This window comes from Suillus paluster (genome assembly GCF_016628075.1).
Source record: "Suillus paluster strain FC165 chromosome Unknown EDB91scaffold_39, whole genome shotgun sequence".
Lineage (NCBI taxonomy): Eukaryota > Fungi > Basidiomycota > Agaricomycetes > Boletales > Suillaceae > Suillus > Suillus paluster.
In genome coordinates this window covers 61,936-80,387 of record NW_024537599.1, presented here as the reverse complement: position 1 = coordinate 80,387, position 18,452 = coordinate 61,936, and the positions used below count along the sequence as shown (strand labels likewise).

Here is an 18,452-nt window from a genome sequence, read left to right as displayed (position 1 = left end):
GTCATATGTATGCTGCAAAGCTCATTGTAAGAAATTGTATGTGCTGTGAATCCTACTATATCACAAAGTACATGTACAGTACTTGCTTGTACAAACTACTCCATACAGGTATCCAACAGCATCATGATCTAGTTTTTTTCCAGTGTGGAGTTGAAGATGTTGCATGTAACGGGGAGTCATTACATGGGCACAAACTTGCAATCACATTAGTTTGTAAGTACTAAGATAAATGGACTACTCACACACAAGTCGATCTGCAAAGCAGCGGGCATGGAGGCACTGCCTCAATTACACAGGGTTTGTTGAAGAATGGAGGGGAATGTGTGATAGGTACATCAGGCTGGTTTATATCCAGCAAGCACGCAGCTGGTGCAGGTGGTGTAGAACGAAGTACATGAAGCAATGAGTGAAGGTGGTTATAGTTGGGATCCTCTGAGAATGCAAGTGAGTGCGTGTAAATGAGAATTGTTGCAAACTCAACAGGAATTCCATGACATAAATCTTTGATGGTGGTGTTCACTTTGCGCTTGAGTATGGAAGCGCTGGAAAGTTTCTCTTGGTCACTGGTTAACCATGGAAGGGAGCCCTGCAAGAAGTATATCAACATGTACGTAAGTCACTTGATATCGTCACGATGACCTGGTTCAACTCCCAAGTGATTGTTGATTGACACAAATGCAGGAGTGCCAGTGAGATGTTGACCTTGGTGAAATGGGATATGGACACTGGTTGACATATTCCAGAATTCCTTTGCGATACTGAAATCAATAATAAAGGCGGTGTGCCTCAAATTGCCAAGACCCAGAACAACATTCTGTGGTTTGATGTCACCGTGAATATAACTGTGCAAGTGAATGTATTCGAGACGTGAGAGCTGGGGAAAGGGGTTAGTGATCTGTACATGCAACCCGCACACCGACTGACCAGCTGATCTCCTAGATTTATGACAGTGTAAAGGCTGAATTTTTGGCTGTGGGAAAGGAAGAGACTATGCAGGGATGGCCCAAGGAGATCGAGAACGAGAGCATGATATATCGACTCCTTACCGAACCAGAGGGCATGGGGAATACCAACACCACCTTCAAGGTGTTTCAAAATGTTGTATTCACGCTGCACAGAAGATGAGCGGGTGATGGGTTCAAGTTTGACAGCAACTGCATCATCCTTTATGATGTTCCGTGCACGATACACAACAGCTAATGGGGTCCAAATGTCAAATTCAACATGTAGTCAGTAATCATGATATGTAAATAACATACCATACGAGCCGGATCCCAATACATCTCCTAGCCTAAATCTTCCATCAACTCAAACAGGGACCTTATCCATAGTGTATACAAGTAACAATAGCCCACGAGTAGAGAAATCCAGGGGATCCAACTAACAACACTGGAGGCAACAAAAAAGCTATTCTTCCACCCAACTGCATAGCTTGAGCTGGCTTAAAGCGGTTCAAGCTGCAGTTCATAAATTTTTGGCTTGTAAAAGTTGTAGCTGGTTCACACAACTAATGAATCGGACCAAGTCAGTGATCAGTGGCTTGGCTAACGGGTATTGCCAAACTTCTGGCAAACCAGTAAATACCGAACCAGAGCCAGCCATAGCCGAGCTGTGGCACTAGTACTCTGTTCCCACAGTTTTTCTCATGGTTTGAAGTTGATGTCTTATAGTCAGTTTAATGTTCATGCCGCATCATGCTCAGCAAGCTCTCTCAACATTTCAATTATCTACTAAAAAATTTCACCGATGTATCAGTGATTGTGCGCATTGATGGATTTCAATTGAAATCACAAGTTTCTTCCACTTTTCTGCATGACCACAATATTCCACGTTCTGTTGTGGAATCCTCTTTAGGACCTGTTTGTGTGCCTACCATCAATGGCTGGTATCTCTCGCAGCAACCATTCCAAGCGACTTATCTTTGTGGTTGCGACGTAACTCTTGACTGTGATTGGTTGCAGTCCAGCTTCGTCTGGTGTTCTGATTATCGTGTGGTGCGACTAGATGGTTGGGCTGTGCCCAGAGTGTTAACTCTGGGAGGGACACGAGTGTGGAAGCCGCCAGGCGGGCGGGCTCGCACACTGTGAATTCATTGCACCATGCAAGGCAGACAATGCAATCTAATATCCAGGCAAGGAGGCTGTACATAGGTGTGTAATAACTAGACACTAAGGACTCAATACAAGGGAGGGCGGGAGGGTGAAAATAAAGTATGATTAGAGGCTGTAAGCTAGGGGTCGCTGACCACGGTAGGCATTGGTCTTGTTAGCGTGTTGGACGTTGAGAGAAGAAAATTGATGTGGCTGTGCGTGCACTCAGCTGGACGTTAGGTGCCGGTTCCTTCTGCAGGCTACAGGAACTGGCACTGAGACATCCAGCTTCGTCTGGCATTCTGATTCTCATGTGGTGCGACTAGATGGTTGGGCTGTGCCCGGAGTGTTAACTCTGGGAGGGACACGAGTGTGGAAGCCGCTTACCCACATGCGGGACTCCCTGCGGCTGACGAAGTGGCCAGCATGCCCAACCCGAGTGCTGCAGTTCAATGCACCCGATCAGCAAGACCGGCGAGATGGTAAGATGCGACCTGCTCGAATGCCCTGATGTAGGCTTTGTACACTAGTGAGCGCCAGTGCCCTGCCAGACGTACTATTTTGGGGTCGACTTTTTGGGACAGGTAGAATGAGGCTCCACCAATGCAAAAGGAGTGGCCGAATGTAGTGCCCCAGCCATGGGCAAGCAGGATGTTGTTGATGCACTCGATCACGCAGGTACGCACCATAGGACGTGTGTCACCACAGAAATCTCGCCAAGAAAACAAAGGGTCGGCAGCGAGTGCAGGAATGATGTGTGCGAGGTTGCACAGAGCAGCTAGTGGGCAGAGGTCCCCTTGCTCTGTCAGGAACACGGACTAGGTTTCCCCAGGCTGTGCAGTCTTAGCAGCGGGTAAGTCTAGACGAGCATATGCCTGGCCGAGTAAGTTGGTGCCAAAAAAGGCATTATGACGTGTGAGGTGATGTGTGGGGGAGAAGTCAGAGCGCGACCCCACAGATATTTCGCCAAAACGCATCATGCCAAAGAAGGCACAGCTGGCCATTGCCCAGACGCAGGCGTCGAAGGGGTCATTGAGCCACAGGCAGGCCTTGAGTGTCAAGAGCATAATGAGAGTGATAGGGGGGTGCCTAGGTTTGCGGCAGGCAGTGTACATATTTTCGAGACTGCGCAAAGACCAATTAATGCGTTGGTGGTCATCATGGGACAAGGGTGAGGGCCAACCCTGTGTGATGTGCCAAGCTCGCACAGCTGCGAGGTACTTCCTCACGACGGTGACTGAGACTGGTTCAAATGGTTGCAGTGCAGCTCTGAGTACAGGGTCATCTGGTGTAGGGTCTGTGGCTGCCCACAGTGCAAACGAGTGCAGGACGGCGAAGGGAGCAGGTAGGTGAATGTCCTCAGGCATGGAAAAAATGTTGCAGAAGAGGTGGAATTTGCGAAGCCCAGACCCGTACCCAGAGGTGTCACAGTAGGGAAGCCCGGGATGCAACACTAGTGAGGTAGTGCAAGATGGGGTCATCTAGTGTCCCCAGGGGGGCAGTGTTTACCCCCCGCCAGCGAAATATGCATTCAGCAGCCTTGCAAGGAGGTCGTAAGGGGGATGCACGAAGGGCAAGATGTCCTCTCGTATCCACAGGCCATGGTGCCATCATTATAATGGGGTTAAGAAGCCAAGGAGGTGCTCTGGCAGAGGACACAATGTCTTGGTGGTGATGGACGGGAAGTTGTGCAGGAACACCGACACCTCGCCGCGGGATAGAGCATCGGCAATGTTGTCTGCAGGAAGTGACGTGCACAGTATGGAGGTGAACACCTAGTGCGGCTTGGAGTGCATACACGTGTTTCAGGACTGTGTTGGTTGTAGCACTGTGTGAGCACCCCTTTCGTGTCACTGCTACAACTCCAGCATTGTCCGAATTCACCAGGAACACATGGCCCGCAGGGCCATGTAACAGGCCTAGGTGGGATGCGAGTCTCAGGCCAAGTTCAACAGCCACAGCCTCCGCCCAGCCAATGTTGAACCGGAGCCCAGGCCCAATGCGGAACCCAGGTGCCCACCTCCAGGCTGCCCAGTGTTGGCCAATTATGAGGCCAACTCCGAAGGATGTGCTGGCATCGCCCAACCAACCAAGGTCGATAGGTGTAGGGTTGCATAGGGGCACTGAGGGGGGGAGGGAACGTAGCAGCCTGAGGACCCAAGGTAGGTCTGCCAGGAGCTTGGCTGGCAGGCGCAGCCACATGCATGGAGAAAGGAAGGAGCTCGTGAATGCCGAGATTGAGCGTAGGAATGGCCGGATGAGGCGGAAGATGCAGGACACATGCACCAACTTGCCATGCAAACTGTTTGCATCTGACATGGAGAACCTTGCACCTGCAATGAGCCAGGATTCGACGAGGGAGATCACACTGCTGAGTTTCTCCTCCAGCAAGGCAACGGTCCTCGATGTAAGGTCCCAGTTGAAGCCAATGTAGCGCTGGATGGCAGAGAATGGGTGAAGCTTCTCGACGCTCCATGGTACGCCAAGTTGGGCAGTAAACTGCATGAATTCAGCTTTGGACCAGGTGTGGTGTGGTAGGCGGACAACAAAAAAATTGTCCACCCATTTCCGTAGTGGACCAAAGTCCGCGGCACAGTAAAGGGCTGCAAGCATATCCACAATGGACCCAAACACCCCAACACTTGATGACAGCCCAAACATTACTGCCCGGTCTACATAGACCAGGCCTCGCCAGAAAATGCACAGGGCATTCTGCTGGTCTGGGCGAACAGGCGTAATGCGGTAGGCTGCAGAGATGTCGAATGTTGCAGCTACACACCCAGCAGGGAGTGACAGGACAAGGGCTGTGGTGTCGTCGAAAGTCCCCCACTCGCATGGGAATTCGTCAGAGTCGATGCCAGCATTGACAGAGGCAAGTGAGGGGTTGTCTCGTGGGAATGACATGTCCTGCACAATTCTGAGTTTCGTGGAATGGGGCTTAGGAACCAGTCCCAGTGGGGAGGTGTGGAAAGGACCTATCAAGGCTTCTAGGTCTTCTGGTAGAAAACTGGTGGACTACCGACCTGCGGCTTGTTCGGATGCAATGTAGTCGTCGATTACAGACGGGTTCACCGAGGACGAACGATGGTTCTGAAGGATACATATTTCAATAGGTGCAGTACAAATACCAACATCAAAGCCCTCATGGAAGCCAGCCAATACATGGGCCCAATCATTTTTATATTATATTTACAAAGCAAATACTCAACCCTGTCCACATCAAGGGGGGTTACGACGGAGCGTGGATCTCGCTCAGGCATGGGACCTGCAGTCTGCAGCACCATGTCAGGTGTCTCTGCAGATGCTGCACCCATGGAAATGGGTGCACTCGGTGCCAAAGGTGCAGGAGGATTCCCTAGCCCAGGCAAAGCAGAAAGGTTTGCCGGAGGGACTCGTGAGGGCATGGCGACTGCGGGCATTGGTGGCAAGTGGGGCAACAGGCTTTCCAGCAGAGGTTGACTCTGCGGAGCAGTCACCAGGCATGTGGCCTGTTCCCCCACAATGAAAGCAAGTGGAGGAGCGAGGTTTCTTGCGAGTGGGGCCCTGGTCGTCTGCAGGAGCCCGGTGTGTCGAGCCTGAAGCTGAGGCTACCATGTGCTGGCATGGGCTCAACTGTGCAGGTGCTTGCTGGTTCAACAGGACAGCCTTGCCAACAACAAGGGTGAGCGCAGTGTGGTCTACACCTGTGAGGTTGTGGCTATGGTTGTCAGCAGCAAGGTTCCTCTGGTAAATATCGTAGTCCACGGCAACTTGCCATGTGTGCCAGTGGGCAATGTTGGTTACAGCCTGGTGGTGGGAAGTGAGTGCTGCTGCTTGCTTGTTGCCATGGTAATGGCGGGTGCGCTCCACCGCTACCTGGGAGGCTGCCGTCCATTGTATGGCTGTGATGCTACATTCCAGGCTGCGGTCCAAGCCCTTGGCAGTCAGCCCACCTTGGGCATTCACGATAAAGGATCCTTCACCTGCCAGGGCCTGGCTATGTGCCTCGCGTGTGAGCACAGTGTAGGGCACATAGCGGTAAAGGCGGAAGGCTTCATCAACCTTTGCAGGCACCACTGGTGACAATTGTAAGTTCAGGTTTATCTGGGATGACGAGATTGGGTCGTCTAGTGCGCCCCTCACGAATGATGAACAAAGATAGACGGGGTGGGCCTTCAGCCCAGACATGAGCAACGATGGTGGCCTTCAGCCCAGACGTGAGCAACGATAGTGGCCTTCAGCCCAGACACGAGCGACGATAGTGGCCTCCAGCCTGACACTAATGAAGAGGGCCTCCAGCCCAGCAGACCAACACTTACCTAGTTCAAGAGTGCTTGCTTTGAAACCTGGTTGCAAGGGCGACAGGGTGGGGGTGTTGGTGTCTTCTTTGCGGGTGGAGAACAGGTTCCGGATGTTCTCTACTGTGCTTGGCACAGCTACAAGCGGGTGGCTCGTAGAGGGGGGCAGGGTCGTGCCCTCAAGTTGTGAGAGCCGGTTGAGTATGGCAGCCAGTGTGGCTTCAACAGATGCTGTTGGTGGAGGAATGGTGGGAGCGCTTGGCACTGCAGCTGACGCGGTTGGCGTCGTTGTGGCTGCTGCTGGTGAGGCAGTTGCCGCAGAAGCGGTGGTGCCTGTGGTTGGCGCGCCGTTAGAGGCGGCTACAGCAGTGGTTACAGGTGTGGCAGTGGTTACGGGTGCAGGTGCAGCAGTGGTCACAGGTGCAGCAGTGGTTGCGTGTGCAGCAGGAGGTGCAGGTGCAGCAGGAGGTGCAGGTGCAGCAGGAGGTGCAGGTGCAGCAGGAGGTGCAGGTGCAGCAGTGGTTGTGGGTGCTGCTGCAGTGGTGGTAGGGGCTGCAGAGGAGGCCACAGGCCCAGGCATGGCGCTGGCAGCGCTGGGAAGGGCAAGGTTGAGGTGTTGGTGAGTCATAGGTGAAGTAGTGTGAATAAGGATGAAAATAAAGTATGATTAGAGGCTGTAAGCTAGGGGTCACTGACCACGGTAGGCATTGGTCTTGTTAGTGTGTTGGACGTTGAGAGAAGAAAATTGATGTGGCTGTGCGCACGCTCAGCTGGACGTTAGGTGCCAGTTCCTTCCACAGGCTACAGGAACTGGCACTGAGACATCCATTTGCCCTGCATTTCCATGTGATGCATATATCACCTGAAAGAAAAAATGTAGCGGGCTCTGCCACAGGGACCGACTTTGGTCAGGATACAAGGACCGAAAGAACCATGTGTGACCAGGACTGAACTGTCCGTGTTTTACAAGGATTACCTGATTGGGAAACCACATGAGTTCTCTTTTTTCTTTTCAGATCGCCCCAAAGCGGTAGTGGCTGAGTACTACTGCCTAAAACATTACTCGATTAGGTAGTCTCAATAATATCAATGTTTCCCAGACTCCCCAAGCCTCCCCCTGCTCCCTCCTGTGTAGTAGGCTCATATATATAATGCATATTAGCCATTATATACCTAATAGAACATACTTGACTGCTTTTATTTGCTACCAGCTACCATTAGGCAATTAGTTCTATTAAAACAATATAATTCGCATTTTTAACGATTTTATGTATCATCATACACTGTACATGGGACTATATACTTATATTTATGCTATACACACTCTAGATGACATTTTAACACAGTCTCATAGCTCCAGGAGGCCGATGGTTTGATTTCATAGGGATAGGGGACATGTGAGAAGATCAGTGTTCTGGAGGATTAATCAAACATATATTTGAGATCTGAGAGTTAGAACACATGTAATACACCTATAGGCGACCAGTGATACACTCCTGAGCAATCGGACACTAAGCTAAGAGTTGTGGAAGGAATGTAGAGGTGGGACATGCATGGGAAAGTATACAAAACATATGAAAAAGACATAAAAACATATCATAGCGTGCTACAAAATGCCCCCCATGATCTAAAATATGTGTAGTATGATAGGGGGATATCAGAAATACTATTTTCGATGTTTCAATTGTGACACAAGGTCACTTGTATGTCTAGATACTAAAAACTCGAGATTTGGTATAGGCTTCTGTAGGGAATAGTGTGCACTATGACAAGAAAGCTCAAATCAACATATATACCTGTAGAATCAACCTGTAACACTTCAACAACATTGAAAATAGTATTTCTGATATCCCCCTATCATTCTACACATATTTTAGATCATGGGGGGCATTGTGTAGCACGCTATGTTATGTTTTTATGTCTTTTTCATATGCTTTGTATACTTTCCCATGCATGTCCCACCTCTACATTCCTTCCACAACTCTTAGCTTAGTGTCCGATTGCTCAGGAGTGTATAAATGGTCGCCTATATGTGCATTGCATGTGTTCTAACTCTCAGATCTCGAATATATGTTTGATTAACCCTCCAGAACACTGATCTTCTCATATGTCCCCTATCCCTATGAAATCAAACTATCGGCCTCCTGGAGCTATGAGACTGTGTTAAAATGTCATCTAGAGTGTGTATAGCATAAATATAAGTATATAGTCCCATGTACAGTGTATGATGATACATAAAATCGTTAAAAATGCGAATTATATTGTTTTAATAGAACTAATTGCCTAATGGTAGCTGGTAGCAAATAAAAGCGGTCAAGTATGTTCTATTAGGTATATAGTGGCTAATATACATGATTTATATGAGCCTACTACACAGGAGGGAGCAGGGGGAGGCTTGGGGAGGCTGGGAAACATTGATATTATGAGACTACCTAATCGAGTAATGTTTTAGGCGGTAGTACTCAGCCACTACCGCTTTGGGGCGATCCGAAAAGAAAAGAGAGAACTCATGTGGTTTCCCAATTGGGTAATCCTTGTAAAACACGGACGGTTCAGTTCTGGTCACACACGGTTCTTTCAGTCCTTGTAATTCCATCAGCGGTTATCCCCTGCCGCGTGTGGCCCTTCGCGTTATATTATAATGGTATGTTACCTTTTTCCGACAACGCGTGACAAATGAGCATCGTGTGATGACGTGGACATATGAATTATAGCGTTATATCTGCACATTTGTTATTTGCGCGTTCTGCAGCTTGTGCGTTTTCGTCAAGAGTTTCCGTGGTTTCGTCAAGAAGTTCCGCACTCCCGCACTGCGCGTTTTCATTGAGAGCTTCTGCGTTTGCGTGTTCAAGTCTCTGCTAACCAAGTCGCAAGTTATGCGGAGCTAACTTAGCGGCTCACGCAGCAACATGGTTTTTTCAAATACATGCTGTCTTGAAACACCCACAAAACGAGCAAGACAACTGCCATTGAAGCCTCAGATGTCGCCCCTCGATTCTCCTGTCACCTATTTTTCTTCCTCTCAACCATCCATTGTCTCCTCGCCCCAACCAGCACACTGTGACAGGTTTCAACACGCCAACCACGCCTAATCCACATTCTGTGGGGTGGGGACATTTAATCTCCTTTGGTCCGCACATGTCTATTGAAATTTGAGATGGTTGTGACGAACTTGACAGAAGGTGAGTTTGAAATTACGAGGCGCAAGCGCTAGCGCTTGGTCAAATTTACTTATATGCTTGTCTCTTTCTGACATTCTTATCAGCTCTTTGCTTCTTCCCCTGCTGCACAAGCATCCATGAATCACAAAGAACAAGTCATACCCGACATTACGATTGAACGACCGCAGAAGGCATTGGATCATGCTATAAATTTACACTCGACGTCAACTAGAAAGCTCGACAAATGCGACCGGGCAGGTTCGTCATCTTCACTCCATCCCAGTTACTTAGTGTAACATTCAGACTCCTCGTCTAGAGGATGTCGTTGCCCAGACCATTCACGACGCTGGATTGGCGCACAATTTCTACAACCAGAATGCTGCAGCCTTAGACTCGGCATCTGACGCGATGGTCGTGGACATCTCAAAGAAGAATGCGACCGACTTTCTTGGAGAGGCAAAGAAGTTGATGGATGCCCTAGATGTTCTGCAACAGGTCCACCCGTTTGTTGGTGGTGTGTATCTCACTTGTCGATGTTTCCACCTCGGCCAACAGATAACTTGCAGTGGCTATACTCGCTTTCAAGGCTGTCGTCAATCTTGAGCTAACGCGAAGGGAAAATGATCGTAGAGTTGGATTGATGATCGCTCAGGCATCTGATATGATGACCATGCTTCTCCAGTTTGTGGTTGATGCCAATCTCGAATGGCTTTTGTTGATTCAATTCGTTGGTAGACTTAAGGACACTAGAGACCCTGCCATCGTGGGACCTCACGGTGAAATTCGGGGGCGACTGCAACGTGTCACAGACGGCATCAAGAAAGATATCGAGGATTGCGGAAATGCCATTGACAAATACTACAAGTCAAAATTCATTGGTTTGTTTCCCTCGGAATGCTAGATGTTTCATATTGAGAACCTCCCTCCCAGTGAAATTCTTCAGATCATCTCACTGGGCGAGCGAGTTCCTGAAACTTTGCAGCAGCTTTTCCCAGTGCGCCCAGGACCTCCAGCTCGCCTTGAATATCAGGACGACGTTAAGAGTTGACATTGCAATCGATAAGCTGGAGAAACTGATCCAGCGGCCAAGCGAACGCGAAGCAAGATTCGAGAAAGAAGTGCAAATGCGCGGTGGAAAGGAGAAGTGTTATGGAAGCCAAGAAATAATGGTAGAGCTACTGAAAATTGCCGAGCATCGGGAAGCACGTCCACAGAATACAGCATATCCCGATCCTTCCTCCAAAGATGTCAACAAGCCTGCTTCCAAGACCGCTTCGGCGAGCGGATCGGTCGATGAGAAGTCCCGCCTTGATGCCTCGCTACTTTACGAACTGTATGCTGATTTACGCATCTTGCTCGACGAGAACCGCGCGCTCTTCATGTTCAAGCTTGACAGGCAGACATCTGACATCAAAGATGCTATAATGGATTCTGAAGCGCGCATCATATGGGCCTTCAACAACAGATTCCAACGGGTCAAGGATCCAGTAAGGATCAGCAAACTCAACCACATGCATTGCTAACTTGGGTTATTTCACCAGCACCTCCAATATATCTGGAGAGAAATGGTATGTTTCTGTGCGGTAATGAACGAAACGCATACTTATCATCACCAAGAAATGGACAACAAATGTCAAGGTGCTATACTTCATCGCGGAACTCTATGACTATTACGTGAATCGTTTCTCCCACCGCCGTCATGATGCTCTACGCCCACAAGTGACATCGGATGCTTCATCTTTGATGGTGCGATTTCCATCCCCAACACCTACTGTCTCCGTCACCTCGGATTCAGAAGGAGAAGATCACGAGATTCCAGCAGTAGATCCCGCATACCACGAGCTTCCTGCAGTTGACCCTGCAGACAAGTGGTGCTTGAAATACTTGAGCGTTTTCTATGTTCCAAGTTTATCGGAAGGCTTCGATGGCGATGCAAACGGTTTGGTCAGCATAAGGGAAGTGAATGCCTTTACTTCTGCGATACCTTCGGGCTGGAGTCTGCCGCAAGCACTTGCGTACTGGGCTGCAGGTGAGGATCACTATCATCACGTTGAGCCTGCATTATTCACATCAGCGAAGGGTGGAGAGTGGATAGCCAATATTACCACACGCGAATTGAACAGATCTTGGACAGCATGATTTATGTGCAAGCAGATGCGCTTCCAGAAAATTGGAGGTGTATCATCAGATACTTGCATTCATATCCTATTCGTGGTTTGTCCCTTGTCGCTCTGCTCACCTTTTTGCGGGGCATTTACATGGTAGACAGGTATCAAATGTCTTGTCCGTTCTCTTACAGAGCTTGGAACAGAGAACTCGGACTTGGATCTCACGCGATTGGTTGCTCGGCGTCGCACGGCTCAGGAGCAAATGTTAGCGGATAAGCTTAACATCGTGAAGTATGAAATTGACTCCACGGATTCTATCAAACTCTTCGGATCTGGTCGCATCGAAAATGTGAGTTATTTACTCAGTGCTTGTGCTGGATGCTCACTTGAGTGCTTGTTAAGTTTTTGCTACCTTTGCTTTACCTAGTGACCAGGAGGCATTTACAGATCATGAAACTCGCCAGCACAGTAATTCTGGCTGAGAGAGAACTCGAGTCTGCAACTCAAACGATAGAAAATATCCTGGAGGGGGTGTCTCTGCGTGTGGAGCAACTGGCAGGTACGCTTCCAAACTGTAACGTGATGAGCCATTCCCTTCCACAATCGCAGAATCATTCCGTCAGCAGGGAAATGATCCGAAAGTAAGATTCACTTGGTATGCGTATGGATTGGTGCGTGGAGACAGCAGGATTATACTGATTCGCGGGTCTGACGCTGTCTGCAACAGTACAATTTTTGGTACAGTCCAGGACTGATCACAGACGACACCGAATACTGGCAAACCCACGATTTCGGGTTTGACGAGACTGAGCTGGAGATCGATACGACAGCACTGAAGTTTGGTCCCTTCAGTCTGACAAAGGACAATAATCCGTTGGAAAGACTGCACTTCGTTGCATTTTATCCCGGTCAGCAGCCTCAAGACACGAGGGAAGAATATATCTATTTGTGGTGCATGAATGAGCTCCACAATAGGCGGAACATCTGGCAGCTCTATATCCCACCTTACCTATCGTTGAAAGACAAAGAAAGGTTTGATATCCTATCCCAAGAGCAACCGCCCGCAGACATCAAGAGCTGGAATTCATTAGCCGAACTCCACATGCGCAGGCGACTGTTCGAGTGAGTCCAGCTGTCTATCTATCATTATTCTTCAACCATCTACTTTTCCGGTATTCAGGCCTTTGTGTGACGCATGCCATCACTTTGTCAGTGACGTCCTTCACCGTTGTATAGACTGTGAGCGCAGTGAGTGTGATGGAGACAATCCTCCTACGCGAGACGACTGACCTTCTTGCATATAAAGATGACTATGATTTGTGTGTAGAATGCGAATCTCTACCGGTTTCAGAACATCAATACCCATCCGACCACAAGTCGACGCACAACATGCTTGTTTTCCGCATGTCGCTACCGCATAGTTGCTACTATCGAGTCCAGTGGCATGCTAGGAATTATTTGTCTGCTTATATGTCCAATGCACCACCACCAGAAGGGCCATCGACTGTGCAAGAAGACGAATCTCGGATACAATCAAATGAGACAGAACTTCCGCCTTCGACAGAGGTCACTCAAACGGATGTGTCTTGCGCCCCCCTCGATTCGCCGGCAGACGACGAGGAGTTAAGTGGAGACTCGGAAGCGGCATCCGGGGGGATAGTTGAAGTTGAAACCTCAGTTGCGGATGGGGAGGCTTATACTTGTGCTGAATGTGGCGTTGAGATGAAGGGCATCTTTTATGTATGCCTTACCTGCGGAGGTCAGATTTCTATTCCTCTAAAGGAGCACGAAGCTTGATAACCATTACAGAAATCCAGACCGTCCATTGCCTTATGTGGCGATTGTGCGTTCCGCGATGTATTCAATGTGGTCACAGCACATCCACCCTCACAAACACTGGCTGGTCAAGATTAAAGACATTGTTGAAGACGCAGGTGGAGCATCAGACGAACCTCCCGATGACTCGGACGAGACAAGTTCGCTTTCCTTACGAGTCGACAAGCTGGCTGCAATGGTGGAATCTCGCTTTACTGAGCAGGATCGCCGCCTTGATGCACTTATCACGCAGGTTGATCTACTCGTGCGTAGTCTAGCTGGATCGACGGGAAAAGCACAGCTTCCCTTGGAGTCCGTCTCGGTTTGATTGGTTCGTAAATTGTCAGGCTGTCATTCTGATTCTCGTGTATGGTGTAGATGAACGCTAACTTGCAATGTACCTCGCATAAGCAAATGGTGAAATAACGACGTCCATTAATATTGCCACGAATTACGGAATGTTATCTCCGGCCTTGCATGTAGCGTGCGATCACAGTCTATACACAGATCGCTACAACAATAGTCAGTTCAATTCAGTGAAGAGTCATAAAATATGTTGGTAACCGCTCCAAACACATCCACATGTAGCACAGATCGAGCTGAGGAAGCGAAAGACTTGTTCGTCATACGCCACCCAATCCTTCAACGGCCACGAATAGCGGTGTAAGGCTTTCTAACTACATCGCTGTATCTTGTATTACAACCAGGACTGTGTAGCCAAGAGGGCAGCAGATAGAATCGTACATCCATCAGTACCTTGATTTCGAATGAGTCGATGCGGATTCAAACCTACCCATCTGGCACATGCGTCTCTAGGAATTCCGGACATGTCAATTTCAAACCTTAACGTGGAGTTTCACAGTCTGAACTCCCTTTCCCTCCGTGAGCCTCTACCAGAAGTACTGTTTTTAGACACACTGGAAAGCTAGGCGAGGAAAGACCAAACACGACGCGCCATTGCCACTCAGAACCCAGATAAAAGCGAAGGTGCCATAGACGTCCTGCAGGGATTGGCGTCATAACATCGACGTGAGGAAAACCCGAGAGACATGGACCACACGCCTCATGCAGCATATTCAGTTTACTTGCTGTGTAATGCGCAAACTGTTTCTGGAACATCCTGATGCGGAAAGAAGCAACGAACTGGTTGCGATCCGGTTTACCGCCTTCACCCACCTGAACCTCATCTGGCGGGCAGCCCAAAAAGCGTTTCCAAGACTCATCCTTGACTGATAAATGCGTCATACATCAATAAATGTACTCACCAAGTCGGCGCTTACCATCAATACTTCCAAAATTCAGCTGCGTAAAAAATACATGGTTGCTGGTTTCCATACATGCAAGGCGCAACTCGGAAGAACAAGCAGACGAAAATTCGGAAATCAATCCAGAAAGGGCCGACAAGGTTTCTCGCCGATCACTCACAACTGCCCAATCTCGATATTAAGCGTTTGCAGGAGGTCAAAGAACTGTGCAGCTGCGAGAGCAGTGGCGCAGGCATTGGCAGTTGAGGCAACAGAGGAAGAGGTATCACCAGGAGCAGAGACAAGATCACGGATACGAGGCAGAGCAGCGGTACGTTCCCGCTTGGTTGATAGAAAGGAGAATACTACGAATGGTGGTCTGCATTGGATGAAATCTGCTGTCAATGCGGACGTAGAAAGTTGTCGTACGAGGGAGGTGCATTAGCAACGGACTTGCTATCAAAGGTTTCGGACTCAGTAGTCATTATGACGGAGCAAGAAAGATCCTTCGACAAGGAAATGGGGGCATCGTGCCAAGGATTGCAAAACAACAATCAGGATAGGAGCACCCGGCTCGAAGACCCGACGAAGGAAAGAAAAATGAAATGCACGAAGCAACACTGCAGACTAAGAACCTCACAATGATGATCAATCACTTACCTTTCGCATTCCACAATGAACCATTTCAAAGACAACGAAACACGTGTCAATTAGGTGATCCTGTGCAAGAACCGTCAACTTTTTGCTCATGATCAGCTTAGATTCGGGGTGCAAACCATAGACCCGTACATACAATAGTAGGAATATCAGCGCAGGAACCGAGTACTTGGCAGTAGGTGGAAGACATGAACGAGCGAAAGAAACCAAGCACGTGCGAAAAAAAGAAATACTAGGGAGACCGCTGTAGCGGAAATGGATCATCCAAGGGCTATCCAACCACACAACTCCATCTTCTGACTGATCTCCGTCGGCATCCTCAACACGCTTTCCTTGTGCAACTCATTGATATTGAACCTCTCTGAGCACAGCACAAACCTCCCTCCCTCTCGTCCTGTGAATATAAACACAGTCGGCGGTCGCTCCGCACGGAAATAGTACATCGTCGATGAGCACGTGTCGATGAGCGTGAACACGTGTCCCGCTAACGATATTATACCTCATGGCTTGGTATCGAGGACGCAACGTGTTGCAACAATCAGTGACATTTATCGTCTTCTTGGAACCAAGCCTATTTCAACAGACCATGTGGTATTATATAGTTGTTCCTCCGAATAAAGACCATCGAGAATGGTAAATATAGATAATAGTACTCCTACTACCAGTCATATTGGCCAAATAACCGATGGGGCTTTTGCGCAGCTGTACCCTACGGAGCATGAAAGGCGCTCAGGTGCCAGCCAAACTTCAGAGCGTGAGAGGCTTGCGGTGGACTAGGCGGGGGATGTAGTAGGCATTAGAGGCGAGGGCGGGATGAAGTATTGAGAATCGCTGGGGAATCTTAGTAGGCTTGGCACCAATACAATCGTTTGGTGTCGGTCAAGCGAGCGTTGTTTGATTTACAGCCTCAGTTGAGACTTTTACATCGCTCAGACATGCTGGATGGTATGAGGGTGGACAAAATTCGAGACTTAGATTTGAACTTGTAGAACTGCGGTCAGGTTCACGACGAAATCAAAATCAAACATCCCCAATGCATTCGTGTAAACTGAATCCAGCTAGTATCGGCAAATCTAAAGTCAGGTATCGCTGTCGACACCTCCAAGTTGCGTCTGAGACTCTGTACTAGACGTTGTGGCTGGTTTCAGGTTTAAGAACGGTTTGCTTAACTGATCGGCGGCAAAGAATCGTAAGGCCCTTGGATATTCGTTCAAAGTAAAGGACTTACCAGCGCCTGTGGAGTTCGGCGAGGCTATGTTGATCGCTACATGCTCGTGAAGCGTGTTACCACTGAATACGACGCTGTCACGACCGAATTCTACTGGAGCTAACTGTATAGCGGACGGACGCTCTAAGGTGGCGGGCTGAGCAGCTCGGGTAACGCGTTCTAACTTGCTCACGGCTTCAAGTCAAAGGTGAGTCTAAATGGCAAGTCGCATATGCGAAGAACTCACTGGACCCGGTAGAGTTACTGGAGAAGATATTAATCGTCACGCCCTCACCAAAGTTGTTATTGTATAGGACTACCTTGCGGTCGTTTGAGTCCAGCTTTTGACTCGGCAGGGGAGTTTCATCACCCATCATTGGGGTCTGACCGGGCGAATCTGGCGTTATGTTAGTATGGCACAGCAAAGGTAAATATGTTGGAGTACTGGGGTCGTATACGCAGGTAGCCATCGTAGATATGCAAGGGTTGATCAGGCAAAAGTTGAACAGGAAAGAGTGGAAGAAAGAGATGCTTAACGACAGGTAGACATACAAAAATCGCATCTTATCTGAATGCCTTGGTTGTGGCTCCCGATATGGTCTGAAATCCGAACCAAATCACCTTCGAGATAAACACGCGGTTCACATTCCAGAGCAGGCATTCCCAATTCGATGTAAACGGTCGTCGGGACGCTCCGGTCTACGTACTTCCAGTCACGTTAATATGCCCAAGTACATCATGATAGCTGGCACTCTCATGATGAAGACATATTTGAATCCCCGAGGTGCATTTTCACGGTCACTATACCAAGAGTATTCACTGTGATAAGAGTGGTTTCCTCCGCGGGGCCGCGGTCGCCCTGGTTATGTCATGTGCCCCACGAGGTTGCATGAACGTATGTGCATCGTGCATGACTCCCGGAACCCGTGCACCGCAAAGGTCGGGGGTTTGCGGATATCACGGGTTTTTGCAGGGTTTGACAGTGCCAGGGGGATGTTGAGCACAGCCCAGATAGCGATAGTCATCAGAGCAGTCATTAGTCAAGGACGCGGATAGACTCTGCAAAGGTCGGGGGTTTGCGGATATCACCATCGTGCACTACAAGGCCGGGTGTTTGCGAGTATCGCGGGTATTTGTAAATGCCAGGGAGAGCCCGGAGTACAGCGATGGCCATCAGGGTAGTCATCCCCAACTTCCCACGGAGTAGGAGGAGGGTTTTGTCGGATTGATTAGTCAGGGACGTAGATGGACTGCTGTCATCTTCTGTGAGCTCGGCAGATTGACACGCCTCTTACTATGCATGAGATGAAATCATGTGTCCATGAAGAAGGCGACCTGGAGGATCACATAACATTGTGAATAACACAACGAGGTGTGAGCTCAAACCTGTCAAAGGAAGGCGTAAGGCGAGACAGCAGGTCAACAACACGAAGGTAAGGATGAACAGAAACTCACGGTGGGTGTTGAGTGACGGTAAAACGAGAAAACAGTGACGGCGGTGAGCTCAAGCGTTGGCTGCATAAGTGCGAGGGATTGTAAGAATACGCACGGAGTTTACAAGTCACAGAACAAGCACTCTGCATTGCGGGAGTGGTACCGAGAGATGAGGGAGGGACAGCGTTGGCAGGGTTTAAAAAGGTCTTTATACCACATTAGGAACGAACTACCGGTTTTGTTTATAAATCATTTTTAGGCAATCCAATTTGCCATTTCAAATCAGAATGTCTCACTAAGGTTGTGCAGACCTTTTTAGGCTCCTGCTTGGCTAAAAGGTCTTCATCGACTGCGTTAAGATTAAATTCTCATTCAGTAACTCCGCACTAAGCTCCTGCAAACCGAACTACTTACTGGGCCTGGCGTTGATGATGGAGGTACGATTCTATCTGCTGCCAT

At 48.9% G+C, this 18,452-nt stretch overlaps 6 protein-coding genes across 6 annotated transcripts; 2 read left to right on the top strand and 4 right to left on the bottom strand.

Moving 5' to 3' along the window:
- Positions 1-345: 345 nt before the first annotated feature.
- On the bottom strand, positions 346-1,283 carry EDB91DRAFT_1238051 (casein kinase I; the record flags this gene model as incomplete). The annotated part of the gene is made up of 5 exons (XM_041321661.1): positions 346-366; positions 395-542; positions 621-874; positions 925-1,164; positions 1,260-1,283. The coding sequence occupies 5 exons, from the start codon at positions 1,281-1,283 to the stop codon at positions 346-348; spliced, it is 687 nt and encodes a 228-aa protein (XP_041175595.1).
- Positions 1,284-2,539: 1,256 nt separating this feature from the next.
- Positions 2,540-2,818, bottom strand: EDB91DRAFT_1055677 (uncharacterized protein; the record flags this gene model as incomplete). Its single annotated transcript, XM_041313945.1, has 1 exon — positions 2,540-2,818. A coding segment is annotated over one exon (279 nt), but the record flags the coding sequence as incomplete, so codon positions are not given.
- Positions 2,819-2,917: 99 nt separating this feature from the next.
- EDB91DRAFT_1009030 (uncharacterized protein) lies at positions 2,918-3,334 on the bottom strand (the record flags this gene model as incomplete). The annotated part of the gene is made up of 1 exon (XM_041312379.1): positions 2,918-3,334. A coding segment is annotated over one exon (417 nt), but the record flags the coding sequence as incomplete, so codon positions are not given.
- A 6,072-nt stretch (positions 3,335-9,406) lies between these two features.
- EDB91DRAFT_504650 (uncharacterized protein) lies at positions 9,407-12,464 on the top strand. Its single transcript, XM_041327502.1, has 12 exons — positions 9,407-9,549; positions 9,633-9,786; positions 9,845-10,042; positions 10,095-10,209; positions 10,264-10,406; positions 10,459-11,015; positions 11,070-11,096; positions 11,146-11,557; positions 11,608-11,742; positions 11,798-11,985; positions 12,039-12,307; positions 12,364-12,464. The coding sequence occupies exons 2-11, from the start codon at positions 9,666-9,668 to the stop codon at positions 12,279-12,281; spliced, it is 2,139 nt and encodes a 712-aa protein (XP_041175592.1). The 5' UTR covers positions 9,407-9,549; positions 9,633-9,665; the 3' UTR covers positions 12,282-12,307; positions 12,364-12,464.
- On the top strand, positions 12,465-14,002 carry EDB91DRAFT_504662 (uncharacterized protein). The gene is made up of 5 exons (XM_041327503.1): positions 12,465-12,758; positions 12,817-12,884; positions 12,943-13,395; positions 13,446-13,773; positions 13,830-14,002. Exons 1-4 carry the CDS (start codon positions 12,592-12,594, stop codon positions 13,727-13,729), a joined length of 972 nt encoding a protein of 323 aa, XP_041175591.1. The 5' UTR covers positions 12,465-12,591; the 3' UTR covers positions 13,730-13,773; positions 13,830-14,002.
- Positions 14,003-16,431: 2,429 nt separating this feature from the next.
- EDB91DRAFT_1083370 (uncharacterized protein) lies at positions 16,432-17,596 on the bottom strand (the record flags this gene model as incomplete). Its single annotated transcript, XM_041315619.1, has 4 exons — positions 16,432-16,472; positions 16,581-16,754; positions 16,807-16,956; positions 17,455-17,596. The coding sequence occupies 4 exons, from the start codon at positions 17,594-17,596 to the stop codon at positions 16,432-16,434; spliced, it is 507 nt and encodes a 168-aa protein (XP_041175590.1).
- Between the last annotated feature and the right edge of the window lie 856 nt (positions 17,597-18,452).